Here is a 12,315-nt window from a genome sequence, read left to right on the forward strand (position 1 = left end):
AAATTTAAAATTAAGAAAAAAATCACTTTAGAAACAAAGGCTAAACTAGGGAAAGCAAGAGCAAATAATGCAACAAATTCATACCCATTACCACTTCACACCCAGTAGGATGGCTATTATTTTTTAAAAAGCATAGAAAAAAAAAGTGTTGACAAGCATGTAGAGAAACTGGAAGACTTGCACATTTCTGTTAGAAATGTAAAATGGTGCAGTTGCTATGCAGAACAGCATGGTGGTCCCTCAAAAAAATTAAACAGAATTACCATATGATTCAGCAATTCCCACTTCTGGGTGCATACTCAAAAGAATTAAAAGCAGGGAGTAGGACAGACATTTGTACACCAACATTCATAGCAGTATTATTCACAACAGCCAAAAAGTGAAAGCAACCCAAGTGCCCACTGACGGATAAATGGATAAACAAAATGTGTTACATACATACAATGGCATATTATTCAGTCTCAAAAGGGGAAGACATTGTGAAATATGCTACAACATGGACGAACCTTGAGAACATTATGGTAAGTAAAATACGCCAGCCACAAAAGGACAAATGTTGTATGATTCCACATAAGTATATACCTAGAGTGGTCAAAATCATAGAAACTGAAAGCAGAATGGTGGGTGCCAGAAGCTGGGAGGAGTGGAAAATGGGGACTAAGTGTTTAATGGGTATGGACTTTAACTGCTGCCAGATGAAAAGAGGTATGGAGATAGGTGATGGTAATGGTTGTATGATAATGGGAATGTACTTAACACCACAGAAATATACACTTAAAAATGATCAAAAAGGTGAATTTTATGTTGTGTATATTTTCCTACAATAAAAAAGAAAGCAAGCTAAAAAAGGACTTGAGAAACAGTTACCAGTATGGACAATAGGCAAAGACCCAACAAACAAACAATAAACATCTCTAAAGAAGCAAGTCAATGCAAAGGAATGGAACAAATGTTCAGATCTGTAACTCCAGAAAACCTTCCTGGGGGGGCAGAGGGAGGGGAAGAAAGCACTTGAATATTATAAGAGTATAATATTTATTAGAAAAGACTGGTCAAACTACTGATCTTAAAAAAAAAAAAGTTTCAGCATCTAAGCAAAAAGAGCACATGACTTCCAATGGAGAAGAAATTCAGATTATCAGACTTTTCAACAGCAACACTTCATGACTGAAGAAAACAAAGTAACATATTTCAGATGCTGAAGGAAAGAAATGTGTGCCAAGGATCTGTTATCCAGCAAAACTAACCTTGAAGTATAAGGGTACAACTGTTATCACTACGTAAGAATTCAGAGAGCCCTTTTCAGAGGAATCTACCAAAAGCTGAGCTTCAGATAACCAACATGACCAAAGACACATCAACATAAGGAATGGTGGTGAGCATTAAAAACAGAAATGAGAGTTAAAATGAATTATGAGGTATCCTAAACCTATCAATGTCCTTGAGAACCAGAACTCTCAATATAGAAGAAAGGAGATGCACATGTATTACAGAAGTTAGATTTTAAAAACCTTTATCCCGAATTTGAATAGGAAATATACATGAATTCATGAGGGGTCTAGCTCTGTCCTTTGAAAAGTCCTAGAACAATGGCCTATATAGAAAACTGTAAGCAGGCCGGGCGCGGTGGCTCAAGCCTGTAATCCCAGCACTTTGGGAGGCTGAGACGGGCAGATCACGAGGTCAGGAGATCGAGACCATCCTGGCTAACACGGTGAAACCCCGTCTCTACTAAAAAATACAAAAAACTAGCCGGGCGTGGTGGTGGGCGCCTGTAGTCCCAGCTGCTCGGGAGGCTGAGGCAGGAGAATGGCGTAAACCCGGGAGGCGGAGCTTGCAGTGAGCTGAGATCCGGCCACTGCACTCCAGCCTGGGCGACAGAGCTAGACTCCGTCTCAAAAAAAAAAAAAAAAAAAAAGAAAACTGTAAGCATCTCTTACACCAGATTGTGGTCTTGAAATCTCTTACACCAGATTGTGGTCTTAAAAGAAACCAGGGCTTCTCGAAGAAATGGCTAATTACATGGGGTGCAGTGGCTCACATCTATAATTCCAGCCCTTTGGGAGGCTGAGGCGGGCAGATCACTTCAGGCCAGGAGTTCCAGACCAGCCTGGTCAACATGGTGAAACCTCATCTCTATGAAAAAACAAAAATTAGCTGGGCATGGTGGTACATGCCTATAATCCTAGCTACTCAGGAGGCTGAGGCACGAGAATCCCTTGAACCCAGGAGATGGGGGTTGCAGTGAGCTGAGATCAGTCACCGCACTCCAACCCGGACAACAGAGCGAGACTCTGTCTCAAAAAAAAAAAAAAGAAAGAAAAGGAAAAAAGAAATGGTTAATTACAGGTCTGACACAGAAAATACACAGATGAGCCTGAAACATCTCAGAACTGTCAAGTGGGCTATCAAAGATTACTAGTCGTTAAGAAGATTAACAAGCTGACACGAAGAAGACCCCACTGACTAAAGATGGAATGTGAGCTTCAATAAGAATAAAAACTGCAATGGATTTGAAACCCACCAAATAAAACTAAATCCACGAACAAACAATATTTTTTAAAACATTGGTCATCAATTGAGGATAAGAGACAGCCAAGTCATTATCTTCATTACTAATTTTATAATGAATGAAAATAATGAAATAATTGGTGTTTATATCAAAATCATTATCAAAAATAATGAAAACAAAATAATGGAACTCGTTTTGCAACCCCAAAAGACAGATGTGTAGGCATTAAGCCTCAATAGCTGCAACATCAAAAAAGGGGCACAAAGCAGACACGGTGTGCCTCCCAGTGAAAGAATGCAAAACCACCTGTAAGTCTTGCCAAAGGATCAGGCTTGAGAATGATCAAACTTTGGATTCATCTGCCAAAATGAAGGAAATACAGAGAGGAACTTCAATCATCAGGAGTATGCAATAGCAAAATGCAGTTTGAGGGAAACACTACAGGCCAAACAGCCCAGGTTCCATGGATCAGTGTTTCTTTCATTATTAGCCCCTCTAAGGAGTCATTTTAAACATTGTTTTCAAGTCACTCCTCCTCCCATAAAATTTTAATGCCACAGATACATGTTATATCTCTTCACGTACTGGGGCCTTTGGAAGGTCGCAAACCATTGTAATGTATAAGGTTTTTTTGGTACCTAAAGGACTAATTTTAGCCCCCATGTGGGTGATATTGCCCTCATCCCCCCATTATACATGCCATAATATAAATAAAAGAAAGGAATGGGGGAAGGCCTATAAGTTAAGAGACTTCAAAAACCCAAGTTTTACATCAGCAAGTTTAAACCCTAACATCTAGAGATGAATACTGGGTGACTGAGCCATGAAGAAACACAAGGAAGGAAATAATATAAAAGTCAGGATAAAATGTGGAGAAGAGAAGGGCAGTGGCTGACATGGGCATACGTAGTCACTACCTAGATCAAAAAGTTTGTAGTGACTACAAAGCTATGTCTACAAAGTACTAAAGTTAAGCTACACAATTTCTGGTGTGCTTTTCTATATCTGTATTTATTTCACAATCAAAAGATTAAAATTCACTTTGGGAGGCCCAAGGCAGGAGAATCACTTGCACCCAGGAATTCAAGACCAGTCTGGTCAACAGAGCAAGACCTCATCTCTACAAAAAAATTTTAAAACTTAGCCAGGTGTGGTGGTGCATGCCTGCACTTCTAGCTATTAGGGAGGATAAGGTGGAAGGATTCCTGGAGCCCAGGGGTTCAAAGCTGCAGTAAGCTATGATCACATCACTGCACTCCAGCCTAAGCAACAGAGCAAGACTCCATTAAAAATAAAAATTAAAAAGAATAAAATTTAGTATACCATCTGTTTAAATGTCTTGACAAAGTAAAGTGAAATGACTATAGTCACTAGCATCAACTTGGCTTTTGAATATATTTTGTCCTTTGAATAGCCTTTCAAAACATACAAATTCGGACTTCATTGCTAGACTTTTTAAAAAATTCCTATCTTGGGTAAATTTAAAGAGGGCTGTAACTTCCATAAAACCTACATCTAATTCTTCTTATGAAGGTAACATTTCTTCCCTCAGTATAAAGAGTAAAATTAAAAATTCTAGTCCTTATATTTAGGTATTCTCTTCAGAACTAAGATTACTTTGTTAGTTTAGTCAATGTACCGTATCGATAAAAATAGAATATAAAACTAAACACAGGGGAAAAACCTCACTCGACGTGAGCTTTGGAAATAAAAAAACTGAGTTAGCAGCTTTACATACTGTATTATATTCTAAACATAAAACAGTTACAAGTATTAAGTCTACATACAAAAATTTAAGGGTACAAACTTGAAACCGGTCTTTAAAAAGCTTGCCTTTTTGAAAATAAAAATTCATTCTTTCTTATGTTCTTTTTAAAACATTGAATTAGGTGCTGATACGTAGGAATTATAGAAAAATGAGTATCCAAGAAAGTGTTTTTTAAAAACTAGAATGGAGTTAGTTCTCCATGTTTCACATATTTAAGTAGTAATAAAACCACATTAAGTCACATACACAAAGATGGGACATTTCAGAGTAAAAATTCAAATGTTTTATTTAAGTGAATAACTTACCCAATTTGATATCTCCATCTAAGGTAAAGAGAATGTTGCCAGCCTTTAGATCTCTGTGGATGATCTTATTATCATGTAAGTAGTTCAATGCATCTAAAGTTTGTTTGCAAACTACTTGTATTTGGGACTCAGTTAATGGTCTCTCAAGTTCTATAAGGAGAAAGTAAAAAAAAAAAATCTATTTTTTATGCAGTGAAAACATATTAGCAGGCTATATACCTTTCTGTATGTATCATCACTGTCAAAGATCATATGCAGTGAATTTATTTTAGAAGAACTAAATATCTACAAAGATTACTTTCTTGACACGCTCAACATTTCATTTTAGAATTTTACTATAATTATCCAAGAATATAAAAACATAATTGAGTTGATTTAACTTACTGAACTTCACTCAATACTTATATATTTGAATATATTTATATATGTTTGAAATTCTTTAATCTTATTAAGTATAGTTTAAGATATGAACATAAAGAACAAAAAGGTATTTACCAAGCATCACAGCATCTACTGCTCCACCTGCACAAAATTCAATGAGGATCTGCATGCAAAAAAAAACAAAAACAAAAGCACGTGTCTAAAACTACACTGAGTTTTGAGTTTCAGTATTTTTTCTTCAGCTTAGCAAAAAAAATAAAGAAATAGCTATCAAATAATCTGGGTTATGAAAACAATATACTAAACGAAGATTTTGTCAAAAGAGTTACAAATCTCAAACAATACACATTTGAGAAAGCCCATCTTGAAAGTATGGGCATTTTTGTTCATTGCCATGTTTAGTGTCCCTGCTTCTCTAAAACTACCAGGTACAGAATTTTCATTTGGTATAGTACTGCATAGCCATTTGGTCACCAATGAAAGATTTTATTACTTATATTTTTAAAGGCAACTTGTGTTTTAAGTGAACAAATATGCATTTGTTATTTTAAACTGTATTAAATAGGATTAAATCCTGAAAATATTTATACAGAGACTTCTTTTAGCTAAAAAAAAAAAAAAAAAAAAAAAAACCAGAAGAAATACATACAAAAGCTTCAGATCCTAGCTCAATTATTATCTGCTGATAGGTGACTATCTTGACTTCCCTGGTAAGATATAACACCATGTACCTTTCCTTCTTAACCCTTACCACAGTTGTAATTTTATATTTATTGTGATTATTTGATTAATTAACATTTATGTCTCCCACTAAACTTCCCCTCACAGTTGTCTAAATTTTTATTGTGCAACAGTCCCAAGTAAGGATCTTATCTGTTTATTAACTAGTCTGGGGGTTCATTTGCATTATAATCTTTGGAAACACTCTGCCACAGCCCTGAACAATAATTTCAGAAAACACCACATTAATAATAACTATAATTTTAAAAAATAACATATCTTTAACTAATTAGGTAGCTTCCTGCCTTTTTTACCTCAGCATAATGCTTTACTTTTTTTACAGGTGCTTGCCAATTAGAAATTGTATTCAAATTCATTACATTATTCAGAAAATAATTTGGGAGGCAGATCATTACTCATCCTACAGATGAGTAAACAGACTCATAAAAGTTAACTGACTTATCCAAGTTCCGTAAGTGGCAGCACTAGGATAAAAAAATATAGACCTTTAGGCATCCAGTCAGGTATTCCTTATACTACTTACTCTTCTCTCTCATAAAACTTTGCTTCTTCCTTCAGGAAGAAAGACTGAAGCTCCGTTTTAAAAAGTCCCTCTTGATTAAACTAATGTTGGTACGGAACAAGTGATTGACAGATTATTATAATGAATATGAAAGTTTTATTTCTATATCTACTTGTGCCTTAATATTTTCTGAAAATGAATTTATACTCACAGCTTTAGCCATCACATCATGCACTAAAGTTGAACCTGATAATATAAATATTTAACATTTCTAGTATTTTACAGTTTATTATAAGATTTACAAAAAGTTTAGGATAAAAAATTATAAACAATTTCTAAGAGAAACTTTTAAAACTTTTAAATGATTAAATTTAAATTATAAACAAGGACATCTAATTTCATATTTTAGTAAATTTATTATTCTTAACCAAATGTTTCCACCCGGACCAAATGTTTCCACCGGGACCAAATGTTTCCACCCGGATCCAATGTCAAACAATCACGATGAAACTGTACAATCTGAAACAAATCTGAACATCTGTTGAAGCTGAGAATAACTTTGTTATTACTCTCTTTATTGGCAGATCAACTCTCATTCAAGTGACACAAGTAACTAAATAGAAGAGATAAGGCATAAAATAGGTTTTAACAATTCATAAACATCTCCTTAGGACAATTAACTCATTTTGGCTACCCTTTAGATCAAGAGAAAATACTTACCCAAAGATTGTTCTCATAATAGAAGGCATCCAGAAGTTTGACTATATTTGGGTGATCACAAGATGCTAATATATCAATCTCCACCATGTAATCTTCAAGTTCTTCTTCAGATTTAGTGTCAATCACTTTTGCAGCAGCTAAAACACTGGTCTCTTTATTCTGGGCCTGAAAATGAAAGTATCGAGGTGTCACACTTCAAATGCATCGTTTTCTAATTTTTTATTATTTTAATAGATTTTAATTTTCAATTCATATTTATGTGTAGATTGTCTTTTAAAAATAGTGTGTCAAGAGAATGAGAAGACAAGTCACAGACTGAGAAAGTATTTACAAGACACATATTTGATAAAGGAAAGTTTTAGGTTCGCAGCAAAATTGTGTGGAAAGTACAGAAAGTTCCCTCATACCCCATGCATAACCTTCCCCCCCATCACACTGCACACCAGAGTGATACATCTGTTACTATGATGAACCTACATTAACACATCATTATCACCCCAAGTCCAAAGTTTACATTACAGTTTGCTCTTGCATCTATGGGTTTCAACAAATGTGTAATGGCATGTAGCCATCATTATAATATCATACAGAACAGTTTCACTGCCCTAAAAATACTCTGTGCTCTGCCTACTCATCCCCTCCTTCCTCCAACCCCTGGCAACCACTGATCTTTCTACTGTATCCATAGTTTTGCGTTTGCTTTTTCCGGTATGTCATATGCTTGGAATCAGACTATGTATAGACCTTTCTGATTAGCTTCTTTCACTTAGTAATATGTATTTATAGTTCCTTAATGCCTTCGTGGCTTGATAACTCATTTCTTTTCAGCACTGAATAATATTCTATTGTCTGGATATACCACAGTTTATCCATTCACTTACTTAAGGATATGTTGATTGTTTCCAAGTTTTGGCAATTATGAATAAAGCTTCTATAAACATGTATGTGCAGGTTTCTGTGTAGACATGTTTTTCAACTCATCTGAGTAATAACCAAGGAGTACAACTGCTGGATCATATGGTAAGAGTATGTTTAGTTTTTTAAGAAACTGCCAAACTGTCTTCCAAAATGGCTGAGAGTCTGCATACACATCAGCAATGAATGAGTTCCTGTTGCTCCACATCCTCACCAGCATTTGGGGTTGCCAGCAAGCATGGCTTTCACCAGTCTAACAGCTATATAGTAGTACTTGTATCTTTTCAATTTACAATTCCCTAATGACATATGATGTTGAGCATCTTTTAATATATTTATTTGTCAAATCTTTGGTGAGGTGTCTGTTCAAATCTTTTGCCCATTTTTTAACTGGGCTGTTCATTTCCTAATTGTTAGGTTTTAAGAGTTCTTTGCATATTCTGGATAACTGTCCTTTATCAAATATGTGTCTTGCAAGTATTTTCTCAGTCTGTGGCTTGTCTTCTCATTGTCTTGACACACTATTTTTAAAAGACAGCCTAAACACAAATATGAATGAGTGCATGCTACGGCTATGCGCTGCACTAAGGGCTCACATGCACAGGGGACAGCATTTCGAATCACAGCCTCTGGGGGGTCAGACCACTAGGATTTAAATTCTGGCGGTTTTGCCACTTATTGGCTGTGTTGCTTGGGGCAATTTACAAAATCCCTCTTTTAGTTTCCTCATCAGTAAAAGTTACTCATACCTACACCTCACAAGTTCATGAGAATTAAGATAACATATATCTGCCAAGTTAAAAAAAAAAAAAAACACACAAATAAACATTTAATATAGTATCTGGCATATATAGAAAGATTCAAAAATCTTAGCTGTAATTACTATTACTATTTAATCTTCACAACAACCCCATGATATGTTATTATCTCTAAAGGAGGATATAAATGAGCTTTGAGGGGTTAAAAGGCTTCCCCAGATCATGTAGCTAGTAAGAGGCCAAAACAGAATTTAAATCCAGGTCTGTTTCCAAAGGCCTTTCTGCTGGAGGATGAAATCCATTTATGCCAGAGGTTGCAAAAACTTTTTTTGTGAAATTAACCCATTTATGCTGGAGGTTGCAAATTTTTTTGTGTGTGAAAAATCACACCTTGGCAATTACTTTGGGCAGTAGGATATAAAAAACTCCCACAAGCTTAGCACTCCAATAATGGAACACTAGGCATAATCATTACCCATGAAGGGTGGCAGAATATACCACTTCAAACATGCCACTTTGACATAAGGATCACTTTGAGTGAAAGGCACTTGAAAAACAGCAGATGTAAGAAGGGCATCCTAATCTTCCACCTTTTCTTCCTGAAACTAGGAAATAAAATGTTCCTGTGAAAGATGTCTTCTCTATCCCAGGAGAAAAGAAACATTCTTTGATAGGGAGTCATAGTCAAGAGAATTATGTACAAACAGACCTTGTTAAATTAAATGTCTTCCTTTAGCCTCCCCCTATAACATATCTACTTTTCCACAATCACCTCTCTTCTTTCAACCTAACACAAAAGCATGTAGGTTTTGCCATTTCTCTCTGACTTCATTTTCTTTTGAGGGTTCCCATGTCACATAAAACTTACATTAAATTTCTATGCTTTTCTCTTCTACTCTATCTGGTGTCAATTTAATTCTCGGGCCCAGCAGGGACCCTAAGAGGGTGGAGGCAAAGTTTTGTGTCCTCTATACCCTGTTCAGTCTCCCCATATTTCTATCATTTGGTCATTTTTCCCTGTTCTTAGTACTTTAACTTTCCCATTTTCTTTCTTTGGTTAACTTCTCACCGCCATTTATTACAAATGAAAGGTTTCCAAATATGTAGTAGATACCAGGATCATTTTTTAACGTTAGGAATCATATCTTAAAATGCTAACTAGGTTGTTTTTGTAAGACATTTCAATATGATATATGTTAACATCACTTCAGCAAAACTGTACTTATTACATTAAAAACAGATACTAAATTTTTTAAAGTTAACAATAAATGTTTCAATAAATAAATGTCTAAATCTCACTTTTGAGAATTTATCAGAAGGAGATAATTTCATAAAATAGAACTCATGCAGATACAAAAATACTCATCAAAGCACCATTTGCAATAGGGAAAAAGTGAATAGCCTAAATGTCCATTAACAGGAACCTGCTTAAATCATGCAGTACAGTTTTACAATGGAAAATTACGCAGCCACTAAAATTAATTGACTGATGTCCTAGAGATTTTAAAGATGTGTCTTTTATACTTGTGAATGGGTTGGCATGAAGGAAGAAAAATAATTCACACTAGATAATCTCTAAAATTCCTCACAGTAACAAATTCTGTCATATATTGATTATACCAACAATGATATCATTTGGTTTAATATAAGTAATAAAAGTTACATTAGAAAGAATAGTCCCTCAAATTATTGCTTGAAAATAATATAATTACTCATCAGGATCTGGTTCTAAAAAACTCTAAAAAAACAAAACTGAAATAAATATTTATAAGTGTGTGACACTATTCTCTACACTAATATAACTGGGACATAAAGTATTTAAAAAAAAAAAAAAAGAGCTTATCTACCTAATATCTAAAGGCATAAAAACTCTTCACATAGGCCAGGCACAGTGGATCACACCTGTAATCCCAGCACTTTGGGAGGTCAAGGCAGGTGGATCACGAGGGCAGGAGTTCGAGACCAGCTTGGCCAACATGGTGAAACCCCATTCCTACTAAAAATACAAAATTAGCCAGGCATGGTGGTGGATGCCTGTAAACCCAACTATTCGGGAAGCTGAGGCAGAAGAATCGCTTGAACCCAGGAGGCAGACGTCACAGTGAGCCGAGATTGTGCCATTGCACTCCAGCCTGGGAAACAGACCAAGACTCTGTCTCAGAGAAAAGAAAAAAAAAACTCTTCACATAAAGGCTTAATGAAATAACTAAACCCTGGGTCCCCAACCACGGGGCCACAAACCAGTACCAGTCCATGGCCTGTTACGAACCAGGATGCATAGCAGGAGATGAGCAGCAGGCAACTGAGCAAAGCTTCATCTGTATTTACAGTCACTCCCCATTGCTCACAATACCACCTGAGCTCTGTCTCCTGTCAGATCAGCAGCAGCATTAGCTTCTCAGAGGAGCATGAACTCTATTGTGAACTGTGAACCCTGTTATGAACTGCATATGCGAGGGATCTAGGTTATGCGCTCCCTATGAGAATCTAACACCTGATGATCTGTCACTGTCTCCCATCACCCCAAGATGGGAACATCTAGTTGCAAGAAAACAAGCTCAGAGCTCCCACTGATTCTATATTATGGTGAGTTGTATAATTATTTCATTATATATTACAATGTAATAATAATAGAAATAAAGTGAACAATAAACGTAACACACTTGAATCATCCCCAAAACATCCCCGCATCCAGTCCATGGAAAAGTTACCTTCCACAAAACCAGTCCCTGGTGCCAAAGAGGATGGGGACCACTGAACTAAACAAATGTTAAAAACAAGAATGGAATAACAAATACCCAATCTTAATTTAAAAATATAACTTCTGTTGATAAAAAGATTTCAAATATCAGTCATGATCACCTAAAATCACTGTGTTTATTTTCATGAATCATCAATACAGCTTGGCCACATTACATAAACAAATGAGGGATTCTGGGAAACATAAGTTGTCTCAATGTTCCATAATGGCTTCATATCCTAAAAAAATTGTTTGAACAGAAGGTATTCCCTGGGCGGTGAGTACAGGAATAATTTTTAAATCTTAATTTATTTTCTTTCTATATTTTTACATTTTCTAACATTATATAGTATTTCATAGTGAAGAATATATTTCAATAAAATTTTCAGCTGGAAACTGAAAGACCAGCACAGAAAACAGAGATGATTTCAGTCCCAAAGAGGTGTTAGTCAATCAAAGGCAAACAAACCAACAAACAAAAAACACGTCAGATAAATACAAAAGGAATCTAAAAAAACAAGTAATAAAAAGAAAAAATAATCACTGGGACTGATTCTGTCAATCTGGATGATTTCATCTCAAGGCTGAGGTATTCTTCCCCCACCAAAAGAAGAGTCTAATTGTCCAGTGTGTAAGAACATTTAACCATAAAATGTAAAAACTAAATAACTCAAATTGCTGTTCATGAACATCCACAACAAGGCACTGGTCCAAGCTGTGGAAAACACAAAGACAAACAAGACCCCAGTGAAATGTGCTCTAGAAAAGAAACACAATACAGCCGCTCCCTCTATCCCCAGGGAATACATCCCAAGACCCCCAGTGGATGCCAGAAACCTTGAATAGTACTAAACCCTATGTATACTATGTTTTTTCTTTGCATACATATCTATGATAAAGTTTAATTTATAAACTAGGCACAGTAAGAGATTAACAATAACTAATAACAAAATAGAACAATTGTAACTATACT

The 12,315-nt window shown here is 35.5% G+C and overlaps 1 protein-coding gene across 2 annotated transcripts in view; it reads right to left on the reverse strand.

Moving 5' to 3' along the window:
- Positions 1 to 12,315, reverse strand: part of SLK (STE20 like kinase) — a 62,927-nt gene that overhangs the window by 31,869 nt on the left and 18,743 nt on the right. For both annotated transcript variants that reach the window (XM_023206578.3, XM_023206579.3), the window contains exons 2-4: positions 6,930 to 7,094; positions 5,081 to 5,129; positions 4,586 to 4,735 (exon numbers count right to left, since the gene is read on the reverse strand). In XM_023206578.3, coding sequence (XP_023062346.2) covers positions 4,586 to 4,735; positions 5,081 to 5,129; positions 6,930 to 7,094 — 364 coding nt within the window. The remainder of the gene's footprint in view (positions 1 to 4,585; positions 4,736 to 5,080; positions 5,130 to 6,929; positions 7,095 to 12,315) is intronic.

The sequence above is a fragment of the Piliocolobus tephrosceles genome, chromosome 9, assembly GCF_002776525.5.
Source record: "Piliocolobus tephrosceles isolate RC106 chromosome 9, ASM277652v3, whole genome shotgun sequence".
Classification (NCBI taxonomy): domain Eukaryota; kingdom Metazoa; phylum Chordata; class Mammalia; order Primates; family Cercopithecidae; genus Piliocolobus; species Piliocolobus tephrosceles.